At 39.1% G+C, this 24,634-nt stretch overlaps 2 protein-coding genes and 3 pseudogenes across 2 annotated transcripts; 2 read left to right on the top strand and 3 right to left on the bottom strand.

Annotated features, from left to right (window-relative positions):
* Window positions 1–1,688: 1,688 nt before the first annotated feature.
* On the bottom strand, window positions 1,689–4,337 carry LOC149270652 (uncharacterized; annotated as a pseudogene).
* Window positions 4,338–4,474: 137 nt separating this feature from the next.
* Window positions 4,475–5,045, bottom strand: LOC149270653 (histone H4-like; annotated as a pseudogene).
* Window positions 5,046–7,403: 2,358 nt separating this feature from the next.
* On the top strand, window positions 7,404–8,227 carry LOC149270654 (histone H3-like). Its single transcript, XM_089471132.1, has one exon. The coding sequence runs from the start codon at window positions 7,768–7,770 to the stop codon at window positions 8,176–8,178; it is 411 nt and encodes a 136-aa protein (XP_089327258.1). The 5' UTR covers window positions 7,404–7,767; the 3' UTR covers window positions 8,179–8,227.
* Window positions 8,228–20,759: 12,532 nt separating this feature from the next.
* Window positions 20,760–21,117, bottom strand: LOC149270655 (histone H4). Its single transcript, XM_089463015.1, has one exon. It carries the CDS (start codon window positions 21,106–21,108, stop codon window positions 20,797–20,799), a length of 312 nt encoding a protein of 103 aa, XP_089319141.1. The 5' UTR covers window positions 21,109–21,117; the 3' UTR covers window positions 20,760–20,796.
* Window positions 21,118–23,049: 1,932 nt separating this feature from the next.
* On the top strand, window positions 23,050–23,720 carry LOC149270656 (histone H3-like; annotated as a pseudogene).
* Window positions 23,721–24,634: the final 914 nt, after the last annotated feature.

Consider the following 24,634-nt stretch of genomic DNA (forward strand, 5'->3'; position numbering starts at 1 on the left):
TGCATTTTTTTTATACTTTTTATTTTAGGTCCTTTAAATATGCAACCAGTGCTTTTTTCATTATTTATTTTTATTTTCCAAGTTATGAAGTAGTTGTTTAATTGGGTTAGATATCTGTTCAGGTTCATTTCGGCTGTCGCTGCCCATGCACCTGCTGATAGTAATAAAATGTCATCTGCATAGATGATAGGTTGTATGCGTGGGGTATTTCTTATATTAGGGGGATGTATGTATTCTGGTATGTCTGCTAGGTATATGTTGAAGAGGATGGGTGCTAGTAGTGAGCCCTGTGGGACACCTGCTGCTATTGTTCTTATCATTGAGTTCTCTGTACCGCCCGGTCCTATTACGTAAAAGGTGCGATCTGTCAGGTAGTTAAGTATTGTGTTATGTGTTATGTTCTTGTCGAAATGTAGTCTGTCCATTTTGTAAACGAGTCCGTTCGTCCATACTGTGTCAAATGCCTTCTCCATGTCTAGTGCACAGGCTATTACGGTTCGTTTTTTTGCAATATTGTTATGTATGAAAAAGTTGGCTATTGAGAGTGCGTTGGTAATTGATAGGTTTTCTCTGAAGCCTATCTGGAATGGTTTGAGTATTTGGTGTGTTTCTATGTGTTTTTTTATTAGTTGTAGTAACATTTTTTCAAATAGCAGACTGATAGCGGACAGGATTGATATTGGTCTATAGCTTTTTAGATTATGGGGATCCATTTTTGGCTTTGGTATTGCTATGATTTTGCTACGTTTCCAGGCAACCGGGAAGTAGTTTATATTGAAGCAGTGATTAAAAAGAATTTCAATATGTTTTAGTACTAGGAGGTTGCAGTGTTGCTGGTACCGTCTGGGCCCGCAGTTTTTTTGTTATTTTTGGAACGTAGCCATTCTAGCAATTGGAGTGCATTGGTGAATCCAATTTCTTGGGCACCTGCCCAATTGCCTTCTGCGCTTTGCGTTGTTGTAAATTGGACTATTGGACTAGTATGTGTTTCTGTTAGTTGGGTGATTTTATTGTTAATGTGTCTAGTGTGTTGGTTGTGTGTTGGGTTGTTGTTTATTGTATCGTTTTGTCTATGTACTTGTTTGTATTGCCAAGCTAATGCATTTATTTTTTCAAATGTGGTTTTTAATTCTGTTGGGATTTGTAAGTCTATTTTGTTCTTTTCTATTGTTGTTAATGTGATATTATTTTTTAGGATTTGTGTTTTTGGTTTTTGGGGGTTTAACTGTTGCAGTTTTTTTAATCCTATTTTACAGATGTCTATTTGTTTTAATTTATATTCGATGTTTATCATGTTGCTTATTTCAATTTGTTTAGTTATTTCGAATTTGAGTTTCTTTATTAGATTACGCAGGTAGGCCTTTTCGTTACTTGTTAAGTGTAGTAGTCGTCTGTGCAGTATGTTTCTAATGTTTTGCCTATGTTTCATTAGTGCTAGGCAGTGTGGGTTTAGTTTTATTGTAGGATTTGGTTTGGTAGGGAGGGTTTTGATTTTTGGGATGGCTATTGGGGAGTTTATTGCTATGTTGAATGCTGTACTTTGATTTTCTATGTATGCATCGATTTCTCGTGTAGTTAGGTTATTGTTTTTTTGTATTGGGTTTAAGTTTTCTAATATTATTTTATTCCACATTCGTGTGTTTATTTTATTATAGTTGTGAGTTATTTCTGGTTTATTTTTTAGTATGTGTTTTTGATCTGTTTGTATGTTTATTTGTATCCCTAGGTGGTCAGAGGGAAAGTCATTAGTAGTGTGGCAGATGTTGTGGGATGTTATGGCTAGGTCTGTGGGTGTTATAAAGAAGTCTATGGAGGAGGCTGTTTTACTGTTTGTTCGGGTTGGTTCTATTGGGGGGTGGATTATAAAGTTTGGTTCGCTTAGTAAGCAATTGAATAATGTGATTCCCTGATTATTTGAATGTTTTGGGTTGTGGTTTGGTAGGTGCCAGGTTGGGTGTTTTGAGTTTAGGTCACATCCTATTATTATTTTACTATTACTACTGTTTAATGTGTGCTTAATTAATTTAAGGTCACTAAGCAATAGTGGATTGCTTGGGCGTTTGTATAGGGATGCTAATATAAGGTGCTGTATATTGTTATTTGGGATTCGGAGTGATATTTGTATTGCCACAGTTTCAATGTATTGAAGCTGTGGAATATCTATTAGTTTATATTGTAGTCCGTTTTTCAGGCATATGGCTACAGAGGTGCCGGGGTCTGCAATATTACGTCTTTGGGCTATATTTGCATGTGATGCGTGTAATGTTTGTCTAATGAATTGGTAGTTTGTGAGGATGGGTGTGTTTTTTGTGTTTGTTCTATGTTCCGCGATTAGCATGGCAATGGGCTTGTGTTTGTTGAAGTATATGTTCAGTTCGTGTTTTTTGTGTACAGAGACTAATGAGTTTGAAAAATTATTTCACTATTCATTGTGCTATTTCAATTAGGAAATCGAGCAATAGGGCTTGTTTGACCTTATTATTTTCATTTGGGTCTATTGTATAATTTGTGGGGTATTTTTTAGTTAGTTTTTGCATTATATGAATGCAGTCTAATATGTTTTTGCCAAAGAAAGTTTCCATATCTTTATTTAGTCCATCTAATGAGAGGGTGGGTTTTTGGTTATTTAACTTCTTTGCTATGTGCTCTCTAAGTTTTTGGTTGGTTATTGTTATATTGCTTGGGAGTGCCTGATTATTGGTTTGTGGACTTGGTGTTGTGAATAGGGATGAAAACTTGAGGTTTTGTTGAATGGGGCTATTTAAGGCTGTTGTGGCTTTGTTTATTGTTTTACTGTTTTTCGTTATTGTGTTAGTTTTCTTAGCTAGTAATTTATTTAGTATTTCTATTTTGATTGGACATACTTTGGCGTTTGCTGTATGGTTTCCCTTACAGTTGACGCATTCTACTTTACTATTTGGGTCCTCCTTGGTTACTGTGCAGTTGCCTGGGCTATGTGTGCTGGTGCATTTCATGCATCGATATGGCATTTTGCAATTACTTGCAACATGTCCATATCTTTGGAAATTGTGGCATTGGTGTGTTTTGTTGTGTGTGTTGAATGGTTCTATTACTATTTTACAGTTTAGTATGTTTTTTATATTAAATATTTGTTTTATGTTTGGGGATTTCTTAATTTGGAGTAGCTAGAATTTGTCTTTAAATGGTTTTAGTGTTAGTATTTCTATTTCATTGTTTGCTTCTAGTAATGCTGTTTTTACTTCTGCTTGTGTAAAGCATGCTGGGGGTAGTTTTTTTATTATGAGGTTGTAAGGTTTGAGGGAGCTAGGGGTATATGTGTAGTAGTTTTTGTTGTTATTTGTTAGCATTTCTTTGAGATGCATAAAGTTTGTTAAGTTATATACATTAACTAGGATTATGTTTTTTTTATGTTATTTATATATTTATTATATTGGGGGTCGTGTTATAGATTGTGATGGCCGGAATTTTGATGTTGGTTGTCTGCGTTGGTTCATTGTTGATGTTGTTGTTGTTGTTGTCGTCGTTGTTGGGGTGGGGGGGGGGGGGGGGGGGGTGTTTTGCTGCTTCTTGTCTTTGTTTTTTGTTGCTGTTGATACTGGTGATGTCGCTTTCCTTTTTTGTTTCTTCGAGGTTCTGGGGGCTGTGTCCAGTGGTGGGTATTCAATGTCGTTGTTAATGTTTTTATTGTCTTCCTCGTGTTGATATAGAGCCGCAAATTTGTTGCCCTGTAGTATGTTGTTTATGTTGTGATTTTGATTTTGATTTTCATTGTTGCTTGTTGTGTTTGTTTGCATATTTGCTATATTATTGAAGATTTGTAATTGTTCTTTTTGATGTTGGATTACTTGTTGTTGTATTTTTATCTGTTCTCTTGTTAGAATGAGTTCTTCCATCATTTGTGTATGTTGTTTTCTGTTTAAAGTGATTTGTTCACTTTCATAATTGTCATCATATTGCATCACTGACTCACTTTCGTCATCTAGATATTCATCTAGTGATGACATAGATGTATTATGTTTTTCTGACATTTTGTTTTTTTCGTTTTTATTTATGCACAGATTTTGTATTTCGTGCATATGCACAGGCACTGTTTTTCTTTTCTTTTGTAGGCTCTGGCAGATTTGCCGGCAGACCTTTTTATCACGTTCTTTATTTTGTATTTTTAGTGTGTGCTTCCTTTTTTCTTTCTTGTCCATGCCACTTTTTCACTGCACTTCACAGCTTGTGTCTTTGCTTTTTTAGTTCACTTGTTTCTTCTTCACTAATTCACTTGTTTCCACTTGGCTTGCGTGCCATTCCATTCCACACTGTTTTTATCATTTTTCACAATTCAGAAAAATAATTAGGAACAGATGCTTCACTTCAATAAGGCCGAGAACTGTTTCGAGCTAAATAACAACAGATGCTGCACTTATCGCATGTTCCGAGTTTTATTAACGAGAATCGAATAGTTATTGAATTTCATATTTTCCAGCTCTTTTAAGGAAATATATTTGTGGTCCTGAAAAGGACCGATTGTTGTGAAAATAAGTTGCTTGTTGTACTCGTTTTTTATTAACCGCCAAAACCGTACAGTGTACGACCTTGCCTCTTCAATGCATAGACAACATCCATGGCTGTGACTGTCTTCCTCTTGGCATGTTCGGTATATGTGACAGCATCGCGAATAACATTTTCCAAAAAGACCTTAAGAACGCCACGGGTTTCTTCATAGATTAGTCCAGAGATTCGCTTCACGCCACCACGACGAGCTAAACGACGGATAGCTGGCTTCGTGATACCCTGGATATTATCACGCAACACTTTGCGATGACGCTTTGCACCTCCTTTACCCAAGCCTTACCACCTTTACCACGACCAGTCATTTTTCACTTTTTATATATATACGCACTTCACGAATGTCAGAAATACTCTAATGCCTATGACCAGACTCACTGCTATTTATACCGAGATATCCGAAAACTTGAGAGAGCACATAATGCTTGCATCCCGCTCACACACTACCCTTGCAACATTGACAACAGCAGAGTAGAGTAACACGATCACTATTTGTCGATCACGAATATGTCGATCTCTTTCTAACGCACCACCAGTTCGCTATATAAGCAATGCGTAATGGCGGCGACCGATCATTGTGTTTTGAATTGTGAGATAGAGCTGGCAAAATATCGATAGTGGTCCCATTCGATATTTTCGATATTTTAAGAAAGAAAATTTGATACTATCGCTAAAAAAGTGTTATTGATGGAACAACTCAAATATTTGAACAAAGTACGTTTATTTAACTCAAGGCAAATCGAATAGGTTATATAAATAATATTAAATTATAATTAGTCAAAATTTAATTCATTCGTTGAACTTTATAACAAAGTAAATAAACTAAAAGATAACTTTGATCCAATAAACTTATAAGCTACAAACTTCTTATAATCTACAAAACACTGTAAGTTTCTTAAAAACTACAAAGCACTTCAAATCTCTTATAAATTACAAACTATATCAAACAAATGAGATCCATTAGACTTCTTGAAAAGAAAAAAAATAGAACTAAGCAACTTTAATTAATCCAGTCATTTTTTTGTAAGAATAGAAGCATATCAACATGGTTTGCCTTTAGGGAAGCCCGTCGATTGCTTATAACAAGCCCAGCCTTACTGAACATCCTCTCCGATTCCGTCGAAGTAGCTGGTACACATAAAAATTTTTCCGCAAGAACTTTTAGTGCACCTTCATTGTACTAAAATTAATAAACGTATTTTAATTTTAAAATGTGTTAAAAAATTAATACAATTACCTTCCAATATTTTAAAGGATCCACGTCTTCTTCTGAATTCATCTTTAAAAGGTATTGACGAAGCTCCAATATAGCGTTTGACCCTAAGTCCGAGGCACGGCTTGAATGTTATTTTGCACAAATTCAAAGAGAGTTTGGCTAGTCTTCGTGGTTCTTTCAGTGAGCGTTAATGGCTCTGGTTGGTCTGAATCAAGGGAATCTAGGGAAGCGAGTTCATTTTCGAGAAGCTTTTCCCCTTGAACAGCATTTAAAGGTGAACGATAGCCTTGCTTTTTATATGGTGGATCTAGCAATGTACCGATTCGTGGCAGAGAACGCTCTTCATAATTAGACATCCTATTTTTGATACCATCGATTAAGCATGTGTACGCTTCCAATCCTTCTGTTGTGGTTAAATTATTTTTAATTTTATCTAAATTGTGCATTAGTCCACAAGTGATCGGAATTTTAAGGGATATGGTCACTGTGGTGCTTGATGAGATCTATTTTGTGGCACTCTCAAATGGAGACAGTAGCTTTGCCAAATCCTTTAGAAGGTCAATTTCGTCCGCAGTAAACGGAGGTGGTGCTTTAGATACCATCAAAAATACACTATTGATAGCATCATACATACTTAAAATTCGATCTATCATGTAATAGGCGCTGTTCCAACGGGTGGGAACTTCCTGTTTGAGGCTGTATTTTTTTTTTTTTTTGGGCTTCTTTAAGTTTGTTGTACATAATTGTACTATTTTTAAAAAATGTTACAGTGCTTTTACATTTAGATAATAAAAAAGCCAAGCAATGCAGTTTTAGGCAATCTTGCACAACTAAATTTATTGTGTGTGCAAAGCATGGTATATTTCGTTTGTGCAACAGCTCACATGCTTTTATCATTGCGCTTGGATTGTCCGTTACTATAGCTATTACTTTTGAAGATATGTTCCATTTAAAAAAAATAGCTTTTAGCGATTCCGCAATGTTCTGCGAAGAATGATTTGCCTCTGAATCTAACTTATTTGTGGATAACACGGCTGTGCGCAGATCGAAGTCCTTTGAGATAAATGAGCAAGTGACTGTTAAATACGTCTCATTAGCTGGAGAGGTCCAAAGATCAGTCGTAATGGCACAATGCTTCACGTGCTTTAAAATTTCAAACAATTTTGCGGTCTTTTCCTCAACTTGCCTTGCCATGAGTACATTGCGCATGGTCGCACGTGATGGCAATTTATACCGTGGATCAAATACATGAAGCATAGCTCTAAATCCACTATCTTCGACTACTGAAAACGGACGCATATCTTTAGCAATATATTTCATAACTGCTTCATTAAGGTCTGAGTTACGTTTGGGTGTCGAATCATAGTTAATGCTAATAAATTGATCAATCTTGGCCGAGGAATTTGGCAAGTCGCTTACATTTAATGTTGGATGCGACCGCTTCAAATGGTCGTAGAGGTTGGAAGTGTTCCCGCTAGTTTTATAAATTTTTCCGCATTGCAGACACTTTGCTGTTTTACCATCTATTGATTTTTTGAAAAATGTCCATACTTTAGATTTTCCAACTCTCTGCCTTTTCACTGCAGTGTTTTCTTCATCGAAATGGCTGATTTCATCTTCCTTGTCATCTATATACATATATACATATGTGCATGTATGTATATGCATTACACATATGCAAACGTATTAGAAATTTGGATTTTAAATAAATAAATAATGTAATTACCCTTATTCTTCAGATTAAATACGTATTGATCCATATTAAAAATCACCAGAACAAACGGTCGTTAAACTAATATAAATGTTTACTTAAAAAAGTTTAACAACAAGCTTATTAACCAAATTTCTATCTCGAGTTCTTGTTAAATGGAATGTTGCAAAATTTTTCAAAATGACCATTACTATCGATAGATCGGGCGGGAACTATCGATATTGCCACAAACAAGCAAAAATTCGATATCTCGATATTTTGCCAACCCTATTGTGAGAGTGTAAAATAGAATTGTGGAAGAATGGCTCGTACAAAGCAGACCGCTCGGAAATCTATTGGAGGCAAGGCTCCTCGTAAGCAGTTGGCTACTAAGGCAGCACGTAAAAGTGCGCCAGCTACTGGCGGTGTGAAAAAACCTCATCGCTATCGCCCTGGTACAGTTGCTCTGCGTGAAATTCGTCGTTACCAGAAGAGCACAGAATTGCTTATTCGCAAGTTGCCGTTCCAGCGTTTAGTCCGTGAAATCGCTCAGGATTTCAAGACTGACCTTCGTTTCCAAAGCTCAGCTGTAATAGCTCTGCAGGAAGCTAGCGAAGCCTACTTGGTTGGCCTATTCGAAGATACAAATTTGTGCGCCATTCATGCCAAACGCGTCACGATCATGCCCAAGGACATTCAACTGGCCAGACGTATCAGTGGCGAGCGCGCTTGAATTGCTTCGCTATTCTGTTTTGTATATACTACAAGCAACATCCAACAAATCGGTCCTTTTCAGGACCACAATATTTCTAACAAGGAGATTTCTATTTTCGCTACAACTTTTTTCAATTTTCCGATTTCAGTTGATCTCAAAAATAAATCGATCGATCCTATGATATAAAATGTAATATAAAGAAAGTCTTTTGTTTTTGAAAAGCACAATATAGCTTTATTTGATTTTAAAAAATTGCATTTTTATAAGGCGTTTAGTGTTACAGTGGTTAGCCAATTGCTTTTCAATTCAAATATGACATATTTCTGATTATGTCTTTAAAACATTTTTATGACGGATTCGGTTCCGCCCAGTCCGCAAATTTTATCGCAAAATCTTGGATGCCATCCGCTGCATCGTACTCACATCGGGACCTGTATGTAATGCATACTTCATCTGCGAAGGTGGCCAGCATTGATGCACCATACAGGCTGCTATCAGGCTGTGGCATGTCGTGGCTGTACAGGCAGTAAAGCAGAGGGCCAAGGACACTACCCTGTGGTACACCAGCTGCCACATCGCGCTCAGTGGATATAGCCGTATGGAAGCGTACCGCAAATCGCCTTCCCTCAAGATACGACCTGAGCAGTCCAAAAAATGACTCAGGGAGACTCCGTTTGATTTTCAACAGCATTCCGGTGTGCCACACTCGATCGAACGCCTCCCGGATATCCAGATAGAGTGTGTTGCAATACTCCTTGTTCTCGTACGCCATTAGTATTTGGTCGACAACTCTATGCAGCTGCTCCACTGTGCTGTGACCAGCACGGAATTCAAATTGGTGCTCTGGGATAATTCCTCGAACTTCCATAATCCTCACCAGCCGAACAGCAATAAGTCTTTCCAACACCTTCGATATCGAAGGGAGGAGACTTATCAGCCTGAAAGAAGATGGTTCTCTTTCCGGCTTGTGGATCATGGTGATTAATCCAAGTATTGCAGCCTTACTATAGCATTGAACACCAACGCTATGAAGCAAACCACATGTCTGGGCGATGCCTTCAGAGTGGCATTGCAGATGGCTTGCAATAACTTCCGCTACCTCACTTGGGTCGAATGGCTCAATAGGCAGATCCATTTGAAGCGCTTGAGTCAGCTGGTCGTCAGTATCCTGGACTTCTTGCAGGCTGGCCAGATTGAATGGCTGGAAGCGCTCGGCAAGATGTGCAGCAAACACCTCTGCTTGCTCCAAGTCCGTCCGACACCATGTCCCGTTACTGTCGGCCAGAGGCGCTTTCCTTACGCAACGCCTTTTAACACCGCGCGTGGCCTTCCAGAGAGAGTGCATTGCGTCACTTGCAACCCCAGTATTGGCAAGTCTCTCATCAAACCATGCAGATTTGTGCTCCGCGAGTGCATGGCGGAGCCTACTCCTTACTCGATTCCACTCGGCTTTGTCCAAGGGGTGACAAGATCTCATCCATCTAGCGCGTATGCGCCTCTTTTCGGCAATGAGCAGCAGAATTTCTCTGGTTACCGGAATCCTGTCGGCTGCAGGTCGCCGGGGCGCTGTGCCAGAGGCCATTCAACAACAACAGAACAAAATCAATGTAGCCTGGTGAGCCTCTGCTGCCGTACGGATAGCTCGTAGCTTCCCCTGTCGCCAGAGCGTTAATCTCTGAGCTCAGGACGAGGTTTCCAAGCGCATGGCCTCTTTGGTTGCACTTTCCTGCTCCCCAAAGCCAATGGGACGCATTCCAGTCTCCGGCAATGACGAATTTAAAACGATGCTGCTCCAGAATCGCCTCAAACTCATCTGCAGTCCAGACAAACCTCGGTGGACAGTAAATTGCCCCAAAGTTGATAGGGCCGAGATCCGTTTGGATAACTGCTGACGCAAGCTGTACTTTTGTGGTGGCTATTGGTGTTAGCGGGAAGTGAACCAGAGTAGACCGGATTAAAATAGTAGCTCCTCCTTTGGCGTTGCCGGTACTCGGGTCGTTAGCAGTGTATGCCTCAAAGCCAAATATTTTTGGTGCCTGCAGCTCCTTGCAGTGTGTCTCGCTGATCAGCAAGACATCAATCTCGTGTCGCCGCACGAAACAATCTATTTCCTGCAGATTCGTGGCAACACCATCGGCGTTCCACACAAGGATGCGCAGCGGCATCATTATGGTGTCTTCTGCGCTTGAAGAGCTGTGAGCAAATTCAGTATTTGCCCCTGCTGCTGCGTCTGTTGTTGTTGCTGTTTCAGCATCATCATCATTAGCTCCATCTGCTTCTCTTGGAGTGAGCGGAGAGAGCTAATGCTTTCGTTAAGCGCTTGCAATATGGCATCAAAGTTGCCGCTGGCCATCGGATGATGTGGATCCCTCGTTGTCCTTTGGCGGCTGCGGCTTCTGTCCTTAAGCGGCAGCTGTTGCTGTTGATGTTGGGCCTGCTGCTGCTGTTGCTTAGCTACATCCGCATATGAGACCCCGCTTTGAGGAGTGGCCACCGGTCTGCCTCTAGGAATAGCTAGTGGTCGCTCATTGCTCACGCTTCTGCCACCAACTCCAATTCTGGGTCTGGAACGTTGTAGGTACGCCTGATACTTGGAGCATCCCGAATAGTTTGCAGGGTGTTGCTCCCCACAGTAGAAGCCGGTGCAAAGCTCATTGCGTGGTCGACTGCGGTCTTTGGAAGGATGTTCTCCGGCACATTTCACGCATATGTGCGTCTTGCGACAATACTTAGCCGTGTGGCCGAACTGCTGGCATCTGTGGCATTGCACTACGGCAGTCCGTTTACGAAGCGGTTCAATTAAAACTCTCGTACGGCAGAGTGTCTTAACTGCCAGGATCGCCTTATTATTGGCAGCGGCAGCGATGTTCAAGAAGAACATGTTAACTGGGCAATCTTTAGGAGTGCCTGGCTCACTGCGTCGTTGTGGCGTATGGGCATCAATGACATTGTGGCCAATTTTGCCTAGCTCCTCCTTAATCTGGCTAATTAAGGTGCTATGGTGCAAGCCTTTAACGCAGACTCTGTCCGGCCTGTCTTCTTTCAATTGGTAGCAGTGGAACTCATACTGCTCATTCTCCAGCCAGTTAACAATGCTGCGAAAGGTAGCAGCATCAGCCGTGTAAAGCCTCATGACACCACCCAAAGAAGTCCTGGCCTCGACATTTTTCAGGTCCGCTACTTTTTCTATGCCTTGCATCAATAAATTTACATTATTGATGCCTTCCATCACAATTGGTGGGGGGTTTGGCTGTGCCTTAATGGGGGCGTCAGAGCTGCCGACTATGGCAGCAGCCCGCATCGACGCAGCAATAGCAGCTTGATTGCTGGTGTTAACCAGCTCGCACATCAAATCAGTGCTGTCCTCAGCATCCATATCCACTGGAGTTTGCGCAAGCAAACCAAATCGATTAGAGCTGCCGCTATAGGCAGATTGTAGAATGTTAGAGCTTTCACTATTCTTGCCAAGGTTAGATTTTTTCTTCGTAAGAGTAGGAGAGGCAGTAGAAATTATTTTGCGCTTAATTTGAGAATTTTTGCGCTTAATTTCAACATTTTGAAAGCGCATTGCTCCATTTGCGCTAGGAGGATCGCTTTTGGGTACCTGCACTGTAGGCTGCAAAGTTATTTCCATTTCAGGGTTTGAAGGTTCTTTGACAGCTTTCAAGAGTGCATCCCGAAGAATTTGGTCAAGAACCATTCTGGCAGCTTTTGTAAGTTGAGCTTAAAGCTCAGAAAGCTTTAACGAGCTTTCGCGATCAGTCGCTTGGAGATGCAAAAACAGCTGTTTTGCTTGCACATGCAAGCCGGGCAGCGAAGCCCTACTTTGCAAATAGTCAGCAAAAATTATTTTCACTGCACTTTACCTTCACTGGACGATCAGCGACTTGTGAAGCCACTAATATCAATGGGGCCACTATTGTGGGCTTGTCTTTGGTGAGTTTTTAAATTTAATTGGCTTAAGACCAGTTTACAATAAATTCTTATTTCCACAGATCGCTAAGCAAACAGTGCACTTCCTTTCCTTCTGACTTCGTCATCGTCTATATTAAAGCAGTGATTAAAAAGAATTGCAATATGTTTTAGTACTAGGAGGTTGCAGTGTTTTAGGAGGAAATTGCTGGTACCGTCTGGGCCCGCAGTTTTTTTTGTTATTTTTGGAACGTAGCTACTCTAGCAATTGGAGTGCATTGGTGAATCCAAATTCTTGGGCACCTGCCCAATTGCCTTCTGCGTTCTGCGTTGTTGTAAATTGGACTATTGGGCTAGTATGTGTTTCTGTTAGTTGGGTGATTTTATTGTTAATGTGTCTAGTGTGTTGGTTGTGTGTTGGGTTGTTGTTTATTGTATCGTTTTGTCTATGTACTTGTTCGTATTGCCAAGCTAATGCATTTATTTTTTCAAATGTGGTTTTTAATTCTGTTGGGGTTTGTAAGTCTATTTTGTTCTTTTCTATTGTTGTTAACAACAAAAACATTCGTTGAATCACATCAGCTGTTAGTTTCGTTTAGTTTTGGTAGATGGTGCAGCAGCAGTAAATCTATTTGAGTTTTGCCAGCGCCACTAGCAGGAGTGTTCTAGTTCTAGTGTGTTAGCTGCATGACGCTCGATCGAGAAGTTGTAGTTCGAATCCCGATCGGTGCAACTGATGTTAACTTTTTTAATTGTTTCAAAATATTTTTATATTTTATTAAATGAGTTTAGTATTTTATTTATATTTTTAAATACATCGAAATTGAAATTGCAGCCATACTAAATGGGCATTTTTATTTGTTGGGTTCAGGGTAGTATCTAGTCGAGCACTCTCGACTAGAGTTTTCTTACTTGTTTTGTATTGGGTTTAAGTTTTCTAATATTATTTTATTCCACATTCGTGTGTTTATTTTATTATAGTTGTGAGTTATTTCTGGTTTATTTTTGTATGTTTATTTGTATCCCTAGGTGGTCAGAGGGAAAGTCATTAGTGATGTGGCAGATGTTGTGGGATGTTATGGTTAGGTCTGTGGATGTTATAAAGAAGTCTATGGAGGAGGCTGTTTTACTGTTTGTTCGGGTTGGTTCTATTGGGGTGTGGATTATAAGGTTTGTTTCCCTTAGTAACCAATTGTATAATATGATTCCATGATTATTTGAATGTTTTGGGTCGTGGTTTGGTAGGTGCCAGGTTGGGTGTTTTGAGTTTAGGTCACATCCTATTATTATTTTACTATTATTACTGTTTAATGTGTGCTTAATTAATTTAAGGTCACTAAGCAGTAGTGGATTGCTTGGGCGTTTGTATAGGGATGCTAATATAAGGTGCTGTATATTGTTATTTGGGATTCGGAGTGATATTTGTATTGCCACAGTTTCAATGTATTGAAGCTGTGGAATATCTATTAGTTTATATTGTAGTCCGTTTTTCAGGCATATGGCTACAGAGGTGCCGGGGTCTGCAATATTACGTCTTTGGGCTATATTTGCATGTGATGCGTGTAATGTTTGTCTAATGAATTGGTAGTTTGTGAGGATGGGTGTGTTTTTTGTGTTTGTTCTGTGTTCTGCGATTAGCATGGCAATGGGCTTGTGTTTGTTTAAGTATATGTTCAGTTCGTGTTTTTTGTGTGCAGAGACTAATGAGTTAACGTTTTGAAAAATTATTTTACTATTCATTGTGCTATTTCAAATAGGAAATCTAGCAATAGAGCTTGATTGACCTTATTATTTTCGTTTGAGTCTATTGTATTATTTGTAAGGTATTTTTTAGTTAGGTTTTGCATTATATAAATGCAGTCTAATATGTTTTTGCCAAAGAAAGTTTCCATATCTTTATTTATTTAGGATGGGTTTTTGGTTATTTAACTTCTTTGCTATGTGCTCTCTAAGTTTTTGGTTGGTTATTGTTATATTGCTTGGGAGTGCCTGACTATTGGTTTGTGGGCTTGGTGTTGTGAAGAGAGATGAAAAATTGAGGTTTTGTTAAATGGGGCTATTTAAGGCTGTTGTGCCTTTGTTTATTATACCCTGAACCCATTTTCAATGGGAAATCAGGGTATAATGGTTTTGTTGAAATATATGTAACAGGGAGAAGGAGGCGTGGCAGACCCCACAAAGTATATATATTCTTGATCAGGGTGACGAGCTGAGTTGATTTGGCCCTGTCCGTCTGTGTGTCCGTCCGTCCGTCTGTCCGTATGTATGAACGTGTCGATTTCAGAAGATATAAAAGCTAGAGACTTCAAATTTTTTTTAAATGTCCGTAATTACAGCGCGCATATCAAGTTTATCATTAAAAATCGATAGCCCGGTCTTTTTTATCGATAAAAAACCTTATCGAAAACCAGTTATAAAATTAGATCTTCTACACCTTTATTGCTAGAGTCTCCAAATTTTTAATGTATGCTTATATGCAATTTATACAATTTCGGTTTTCGTTAAAATTTACCCCCCACCCTTAAATTCACCCCCTTACCCTCACTTTTGTAAAGATCGTACGTCCACAAAAAAAAGTTATTAAGCAATTAAGTTCTCATAGTAAGCGCTCACTGCCGCCCATGCGTGTTTATGCTTGTGTGTGTTTATGTATGTAAATGGCTGCGTCTGTTGTTGTTGCTGTTTCAGCATCATCATCATTAGCTCCATCTGCTTCTCTTGGAGTGAGCGGAGAGAGCTAATGCTTTCGTTAAGCGCTTGCAATATGGCATCAAAGTTGCCGCTGGCCATCGGATGATGTGGATCCCTCGTTGTCCTTTGGCGGCTGCGGCTTCTGTCCTTAAGCGGCAGCTGTTGCTGTTGATGTTGGGCCTGCTGCTGCTGTTGCTTAGCTACATCCGCATATGAGACCCCGCTTTGAGGAGTGGCCACCGGTCTGCCTCTAGGAATAGCTAGGGGTCGCTCATTGCTCACGCTTCTGCCACCAACTCCAATTCTGGGTCTGGAACGTTGTAGGTACGCCTGATACTTGGAGCATCCCGAATAGTTTGCAGGGTGTTGCTCCCCACAGTAGAAGCCGGTGCAAAGCTCATTGCGTGGTCGACTGCGGTCTTTGGAAGGATGTTCTCCGGCACATTTCACGCATATGTGCGTCTTGCGACAATACTTAGCCGTGTGGCCGAACTGCTGGCATCTGTGGCATTGCACTACGGCAGTCCGTTTACGAAGCGGTTCAATTAAAACTCTCGTACGGCAGAGTGTCTTAACTGCCAGGATCGCCTTATTATTGGCAGCGGCAGCGATGTTCAAGAAGAACATGTTAACTGGGCAATCTTTAGGAGTGCCTGGCTCACTGCGTCGTTGTGGCGTATGGGCATCAATGACATTGTGGCCAATTTTGCCTAGCTCCTCCTTAATCTGGCTAATTAAGGTGCTATGGTGCAAGCCTTTAACGCAGACTCTGTCCGGCCTGTCTTCTTTCAATTGGTAGCAGTGGAACTCATACTGCTCATTCTCCAGCCAGTTAACAATGCTGCGAAAGGTAGCAGCATCAGCCGTGTAAAGCCTCATGACACCACCCAAAGAAGTCCTGGCCTCGACATTTTTCAGGTCCGCTACTTTTTCTATGCCTTGCATCAATAAATTTACATTATTGATGCCTTCCATCACAATTGGTGGGGGGTTTGGCTGTGCCTTAATGGGGGCGTCAGAGCTGCCGACTATGGCAGCAGCCCGCATCGACGCAGCAATAGCAGCTTGATTGCTGGTGCTAACCAGCTCGCACATCAAATCAGTGCTGTCCTCAGCATCCATATCCACTGGAGTTTGCGCAAGCAAACCAAATCGATTAGAGCTGCCGCTATAGGCAGATTGTAGAATGTTAGAGCTTTCACTATTCTTGCCAAGGTTAGATTTTTTCTTCGTAAGAGTAGGAGAGGCAGTAGAAATTATTTTGCGCTTAATTTGAGAATTTTTGCGCTTAATTTCAACATTTTGAAAGCGCATTGCTCCATTTGCGCTAGGAGGATCGCTTTTGGGTACCTGCACTGTAGGCTGCAAAGTTATTTCCATTTCAGGGTTTGAAGGTTCTTTGACAGCTTTCAAGAGTGCATCCCGAAGAATTTGGTCAAGAACCATTCTGGCAGCTTTTGTAAGTTGAGCTTAAAGCTCAGAAAGCTTTAACGAGCTTTCGCGATCAGTCGCTTGGAGATGCAAAAACAGCTGTTTTGCTTGCACATGCAAGCCGGGCAGCGAAGCCCTACTTTGCAAATAGTCAGCAAAAATTATTTTCACTGCACTTTACGACGATCAGCGACTTGTGAAGCCACTAATATCAATGGGGCCACTATTGTGGGCTTGTCTTTGGTGAGTTTTTAAATTTAATTGGCTTAAGACCAGTTTACAATAAATTCTTATTTCCACAGATCGCTAAGCAAACAGTGCACTTCCTTTCCTTCTGACTTCGTCATCGTCTATATTAAAGCAGTGATTAAAAAGAATTGCAATATGTTTTAGTACTAGGAGGTTGCAGTGTTTTAGGAGGAAATTGCTGGTACCGTCTGGGCCCGCAGTTTTTTTTGTTATTTTTGGAACGTAGCTACTCTAGCAATTGGAGTGCATTGGTGAATCCAAATTCTTGGGCACCTGCCCAATTGCCTTCTGCGTTCTGCGTTGTTGTAAATTGGACTATTGGGCTAGTATGTGTTTCTGTTAGTTGGGTGATTTTATTGTTAATGTGTCTAGTGTGTTGGTTGTGTGTTGGGTTGTTGTTTATTGTATCGTTTTGTCTATGTACTTGTTCGTATTGCCAAGCTAATGCATTTATTTTTTCAAATGTGGTTTTTAATTCTGTTGGGGTTTGTAAGTCTATTTTGTTCTTTTCTATTGTTGTTAACAACAAAAACATTCGTTGAATCACATCAGCTGTTAGTTTCGTTTAGTTTTGGTAGATGGTGCAGCAGCAGTAAATCTATTTGAGTTTTGCCAGCGCCACTAGCAGGAGTGTTCTAGTTCTAGTGTGTTAGCTGCATGACGCTCGATCGAGAAGTTGTAGTTCGAATCCCGATCGGTGCAACTGATGTTAACTTTTTTAATTGTTTCAAAATATTTTTATATTTTATTAAATGAGTTTAGTATTTTATTTATATTTTTAAATACATCGAAATTGAAATTGCAGCCATACTAAATGGGCATTTTTATTTGTTGGGTTCAGGGTAGTATCTAGTCGAGCACTCTCGACTAGAGTTTTCTTACTTGTTTTGTATTGGGTTTAAGTTTTCTAATATTATTTTATTCCACATTCGTGTGTTTATTTTATTATAGTTGTGAGTTATTTCTGGTTTATTTTTGTATGTTTATTTGTATCCCTAGGTGGTCAGAGGGAAAGTCATTAGTGATGTGGCAGATGTTGTGGGATGTTATGGTTAGGTCTGTGGATGTTATAAAGAAGTCTATGGAGGAGGCTGTTTTACTGTTTGTTCGGGTTGGTTCTATTGGGGTGTGGATTATAAGGTTTGTTTCCCTTAGTAACCAATTGTATAATATGATTCCATGATTATTTGAATGTTTTGGGTTGTGGTTTGGTAGGTGCCAGGTTGGGTGTTTTGAGTTTAGGTCACATCCTATTATTATTTTACTATTACTACTGTTTAATGTGTGCTTAATTAATTTAAGGTCACTAAGCAGTAGTGGATTGCTTGGGCGTTTGTATAGGGATGCTAATATAAGGTGCTGTATATTGTTATTTGGGATTCGGAGTGATATTTGTATTGCCACAGTTTCAATGTATTGAAGCTGTGGAATATCTATTAGTTTATATTGTAGTCCGTTTTTCAGGCATATGGCTACAGAGGTGCCGGGGTCTGCAATATTACGTCTTTGGGCTATATTTGCATGTGATGCGTGTAATGTTTGTCTAATGAATTGGTAGTTTGTGAGGATGGGTGTGTTTTTTGTGTTTGTTCTGTGTTCTGCGATTAGCATGGCAATGGGCTTGTGTTTGTTTAAGTATATGTTCAGTTCGTGTTTTTTGTGTGCAGAGACTAATGAGTTAACGTTTTGAAAAATTATTTTACTATTCATTGTGCTATTTCAAATAGGAAATCTAGCAATAGAGCTTGATTGACCTTATTATTTTCGTTTGAGTCTATTGTATTATTTGTAAGGTATTTTTTAGTTAGGTTTTGCATTATATAAATGCAGTCTAATATGTTTTTGCCAAAGAAAGTTTCCATATCTTTATTTATTTAGGATGGGTTTTTGGTTATTTAACTTCTTTGCTATGTGCTCTCTAAGTTTTTGGTTGGTTATTGTTATATTGCTTGGGAGTGCCTGACTATTGGTTTGTGGGCTTGGTGTTGTGAAGAGAGATGAAAAATTGAGGTTTTGTTAAATGGGGCTATTTAAGGCTGTTGTGCCTTTGTTTATTATACCCTGAACCCATTTTCAATGGGAAATCAGGGTATAATGGTTTTGTTGAAATATATGTAACAGGGAGAAGGAGGCGTGGCAGACCCCACAAAGTATATATATTCTTGATCAGGGTGACGAGCTGAGTTGATTTGGCCCTGTCCGTCTGTGTGTCCGTCCGTCCGTCTGTCCGTATGTATGAACGTGTCGATTTCAGAAGATATAAAAGCTAGAGACTTCAAATTTTTTTTAAATGTCCGTAATTACAGCGCGCATATCAAGTTTATCATTAAAAATCGATAGCCCGGTCTTTTTTATCGATAAAAAACCTTATCGAAAACCAGTTATAAAATTAGATCTTCTACACCTTTATTGCTAGAGTCTCCAAATTTTTAATGTATGCTTATATGCAATTTATACAATTTCGGTGTTCGTTAAAATTAACCCCCCACCCTTAAATTCACCCCCTTACCCTCACTTTTGTAAAGATCGTACGTCCACAAAAAAAAGTTATTAAGCAATTAAGTTCTCATAGTAAGCGCTCACTGCCGCCCATGCGTGTTTATGCTTGTGTGTGTATATGTATGTAACCGGTTGTGTGTGTGTGTGTGTGTGTGTGTGTGTGTGTGTGTGTGTGTGTATGTATGTATGTATGTGTGTGTGTGTGTGTGTGTGTGTGTGTGTGTGTGTGTGTGTGTGTGTGTGTGTGTGTGTGTGTGTGTATTTATGTATGTGTGTGTATGCCTGTGTGTGCGTGCGTGTGTGTGTGTGTGTGTGTGTGTGCGTGTTTCTTGTCTAAGCTGAAAGAAGCGAAAAATTATTGAAATAGCTATTACTCCAAGGGTTCAGGAGATCTCGTAGTCGAGTAGTCTCGACTAGAGCTTTCTTACTTGTTATTTTAGCTTCTTTTATATTTTTTTTAATTCATAAAAATGTTTCTTTTCGTATTATGAATATCTATTAAGCTTATTTATATGTACAAATGCATAAATAGATGGCTGACGCATATACATAAATGTCGCAATTCGGGCACTGTAAATGCCGATTGCCACGCCCCTAGTGGCCGTAGACTCCTCATTTTTAGCCAGTTCTTAGAACGAGCAACCGGTTACCTAAATGCAAAATTTGAATTCTTACGCTCCAAAAATGTGAAAATTATAAGGTATTTTTCAATATGCCACGCCCCTAAAGAGGATTAAAAATTATTTTTTGGGCATCGATAGAGGAGGCTACCAGTAACTCAACTATCCAAATTTGAAGCTTCTGGCTCTTAAACTGTAGGAGATATAAACTTTTGCGGTTTGCCACGTCCGCTATGGGCGGACATACATATATCTATCATAGCTCGCTGGACTTGGGTGGACAACCCACGTATATATACCAAATTTCAGCATTTCTCTAGCATCAATAGCCGAATTCGAAAAATCACTATATTTTCAGGTCCGATTTGCCACGCCCCTAGTAGGCGTAGATATAATTTTTCCCCTATCTTTATAGAATTGAAACATCAGCTTACGTGCAAAATTTCAGCATTCTAGGTTTATAACTTTAGGAGATACAGTTTCGTCCGATTTGCCACGCCCCAACGGGCGGAGATATATCCGCCATAGCTCGTGATTTTATGTGGTTGACGCGGACCTACAAACCAATTTCAGCTTTCTAGCTCTTCAACAAACATGATTTCTGGTATATCGGAAAATACATTTTCCGATTTGCCACACCCCTAGTGGGCGGATCGGGAAAATTTTAACACTATAAATCGGAGATATACACGAGTATGTGTTTCAAATTTCAAGTCTCTAGCTTCAATAGCGCCGAAATAGATTGCGTTCATACGGACATTGCACAAAACCAATATACTCTTTCACTTTCGTGAATGAGTCTAAAAATATAATTTAATAAGTAATAAGTGAGCAATTCAAAATATGCAGACATGTCACATGTGTGACTACCGTCACTGTACAGTCATTTACAGTATAGTACAGTCTTATTTATAATCATTCATGTTCAAAAGTTGGTCGCTGGTCTCTGGTCTCTAAATTACAAATTTGGTGTGTAGTATTCTTTGAATACATACAAGAATTACATTTTCTGCTAATTGAACTACATCGAATTCTTTCTTGGGCGGATACAAAAAATATGGACATCATCGTTCGTCTGTTCTCATTTATTTCGCAGCTAGAGAACTTTTATAGCGGGTCTATATTAAGGGCAATTATAATTGAATTTCACAATTTTCAGCTCTTTTAAGGTATTGGTGGTCCTGAAAAGGACCGATTGTTGTGACAATAAGTTGCTTGTTGTACTCGTTTTTTCTTAACCGCCAAAACCGTACAGTGTACGACCTTGCCTCTTCAATGCATAGACAACATCCATGGCTGTGACTGTCTTCCTCTTGGCATGTTCGGTATATGTGACAGCATCGCGAATAACATTTTCCAAAAAGACCTTGAGAACGCCACGGGTTTCTTCATAGATTAGTCCAGAAATTCGCTTCACGCCACCACGACGAGCTAAACGACGGATAGCTGGCTTCGTGATACCCTGGATATTATCACGCAACACTTTGCGATGACGCTTTGCACCTCCTTTACCCAAGCCTTTGCCACCTTTACCACGACCAGTCATTTTTCACTTTTTATACCCTGAACCCATTTTCAATGGGAAATCAGGGTATAATGGTTTTGTTGAAATGTATGTAACAGGGAGAAGGAGGCGTGGCAGACCCCACAAAGTATATATATTCTTGATCAGGGTGACGAGCTGAGTTGATTTGGCCCTGTCCGTCTGTCTGTCCGTCTGTCCGTCTGTCCGTCTGTCCGTCTGTCCGTCTGTCCGTCTGTCCGTCTGTCCGTATGTATGAACGCGTCGATTTCAGAAGATATAAGAGCTAGAGACTTCAAATTTTTTTTAAAATGTCCGTAATTACAGCGCGCATATCAAGTTTATCATTAAAATTCGATAACTCATCCCGATCTTTTTTTATCGATAAAAAACCTTATCGAAAACCAGTTATAAAATTATATCTTCTACACCTTTATTGCTAGAGTCTCCAAATTTTTAATGTATGCTTATATGCAATTTATACAATTTCGGTTTTTGTTAAAATTTACCCCCCACCCTTAAATTCACCCCCTCACCCTCACTTTTGTAAAAAGCGTATTTCAAATACTAGAGACTTGTGCTTTGGCAATTACATGCATATTCATGTTATAATCATAATCTGAAAGTTTCATGAAGATCGTACGTCCATAAAAAAAGTTATTAAACAATTATGTTCTCATAGTAAGCGCACACTGCAGCCCATGCGTGTTTATGCGTGGGTGCTTGTGTGTGTATGTGTTTGTGTATGTGTGTGTATGTGTTTGTGTATGTGTGTGTGTATGTGTATGTGTGTGTGTATGCGTTTGTGTATGTATGCGTTTGTGTGTGTGTATGTGTGTCTGTATGCGTGTGTGTGTATGTATGCCTGTGTGTGCGTACGTGCCTGTGTGTGTGTGTGTGCGTGTTTCTTGTGTAAGCTGAAAGACGCGAAAAATTATTGAAATATCTATTGCTCCAAGGGTTCAGGGGATCTCGTAGTCGAGCAGTCTCGACTAGAGCTTTCTTACTTGTTATACCCTGAACCCATTGAAAATGGGAAATCAGGGTATAATGGTTTTGTTAAAAGTATGTAACAGGCAGAAGGAGGCGTGGCAGACCCCACAAAGTATATATATTCTTGATCAGGGCGACGAGCTGAGTTGATTTGGCCCTGTCCGTCTGTCTGTCCGTCCGTCCGTCCGTCCGTCCGTCCGTCCGTCCGTCCGTCCGTCCGTCCGTATGTATGAACGCGTCGATTTCAGAAGATATAACAGCTAGAGACTTCAAATTTTTTTTAAAATGTCCGTAATTACAGCGCGCATATCAAGTTTATCATTAAAAATCGATAACTCATCCCGATCTTTTTTTATCGATAAAAAACCATATCGAAAACCGGTTATAAAATTATATCTTCTACACCTTTATTGCTAGAGTCTCCAAATTTTTAATATATGCTTATATGCAATTTATCCAATTTCGGTTTTTGTTAAAATTTACCCCCCACCCTTAAATTCACCCCCTCACCCACACTTTTGTAAAAAGCGTATTTCAAATACTAGAGACTTGGGCTTTGGAATATACACACATATTCACCATATGATTACGCTCTAAAAGTTTCATTAAGATCGTATGTCTACAAAAGAAATTATTTAACAAATAAATTCTCATAATATTGACCACACTGCAGCGCAGCCCAAGCGCAGTCGCTGCTTACTGCGCAGTTAGCAGAGCGCAGGCTTATGCGTGCGTGTGGATGCATGTGTATGTATGTGTGCATAAAAGAAGTGCAGAATGATTAGAATATCAGCTTGGAGGGTTCAGGGTATCTCCTAGTCGAGCAGTCTCGACTGGAGCTTTCTTACTTGTTATGTATATATTATATATACGCACTTCACGAATGTCAGAAATACTCTAATGCCTATGACCAGACTAACTGCTATTTATACTGAGATATCCGAAAACTTGAGAGAGCACATAATGCTTGCATCCCGCTCACACTTTACCCTTGCAACATTTACAACAGCAGAGTAGAGTAACACGATCACCATTTGTCGATTATGAATATGTCGATCTCTTTCTAACGCACCACCAGTTTGCTATGTAAGCAATGCGGAATGGCGGCGACCGATCATTGTGTTTTGAATTGTGAGAGTGTAAAGTAGAATTGTGAAGGAATGGCTCGTACAAAGCAGACCGCTCGGAAATCTACTGGAGGCAAGGCTCCTCGTAAGCAGTTAGCTACTAAGGCAGCACGTAAAAGTGCGCCAGCTACTGGCGGTGTGAAAAAAACCTCATCGCTAATGCCCTGGTACAGTTGCTCTGCGTGAAATTCGTCGTTACCAGAAGAGCACAGAATTGCTTATTCGCAAGTTGCCGTTCCAGCGTTTAGTCCGTGAAATCGCTCAGGATTTCAAGACTGACCTTCGTTTCCAAAGCTCAGCTGTAATGGCTCTGCAGGAAGCTAGCGAAGCCTACTTGGTTGGCCTATTCGAAGATACAAATTTGTGCGCCATTCATGCCAAACGCGTCACGATCATGCCCAAGGACATTCAACTGGCCAGACGTATCCGTGGCGAGCGCGCTTAAATTGCTTCGCTATTCTGTTTTGTATATATTACAAGCAACATCCAACAAATCGGTCCTTTTCAGGACCACAATATTTCTAACAAGGAGATTTCTATTTTCGCTACAACTTTTTTCAATTTTTCGATTTCAGTTGACCTCAAAAATAAATCGATCGATCCTATGATATAAAATGTAATATAAAGAAAGTCTTTTGTTTTTAAAAAGCACAATATAGCTTTATTTGATTTTAAAAAATTGCATTTTTATAAGGCGTTTAGTGTTACAGTGGTTAGCCAATTGTTTTTCATTTCAAATATGACATATTTCTGATTGTGTCTTTAAAACATTTTTATATACAAGTAAAAAGTAAACTATATTAGTTTTTATATATTTTGTATAGTTTGTGCCTTGTGGTACAAGATAAAGTAATACTTTTAACACTGATGTATTTCTTTGCGCAAGATAAGTGTATCTGAAATGTGATTTTGAATATGATGGTATGAAATGATTATATGTTTGAAGTAAAGAAAATAATAACATAAAATTTTCATTTTAATTTTGTAATTTATATTTTTTTAAATATTTTTAATGTTAAAGGAAAGATTTCATATGTCTGAAATATTTTTTTATTACGTTGGCATGACTATTTTTAACGGCAAATGGTTTAGTTGAAATAAAATGTTATTTATAAATCTATAGGGTTTCTTCATATTAATAGATGTATTTTGTTAACAAATTATTGAATTATTATCTTTTAAATTGATATATAAACATTTTTATTATTAGATTTTATTTTTACGAATGATTTTTGTATTGCGTTGGCTCAAAAGCATGACTGTTTTTAACGACAAATGGTTTAGTTGAAATAAAATGTTATTTATAGGGTTTCTTCATATTAATAGTTGTATTTTATTAACAAATTAATAAATTATTATCTTTTAAATTGATATATAAACATTTTTATTATTAGATTTTATTTTTACGAATGAAAGCATGACTGTTTTTA

The sequence above is a fragment of the Drosophila arizonae genome, chromosome 2 (assembly GCF_054131065.1).
Source record: "Drosophila arizonae isolate 15081-1271.41 chromosome 2, UAZ_ARI_1.0, whole genome shotgun sequence".
Classification (NCBI taxonomy): Eukaryota; Metazoa; Arthropoda; class Insecta; order Diptera; family Drosophilidae; genus Drosophila; species Drosophila arizonae.

What these genes read in the sequence shown, in the direction of transcription:
- LOC149270655 (XM_089463015.1), bottom strand. Translation starts at nt 21,108, where the DNA reads ATGACTGGTCGTGGTAAAGGTGGCAAAGGCTTGGGTAAAGGAGGTGCA.
- LOC149270654 (XM_089471132.1), top strand. Translation starts at nt 7,768, where the DNA reads ATGGCTCGTACAAAGCAGACCGCTCGGAAATCTATTGGAGGCAAGGCT.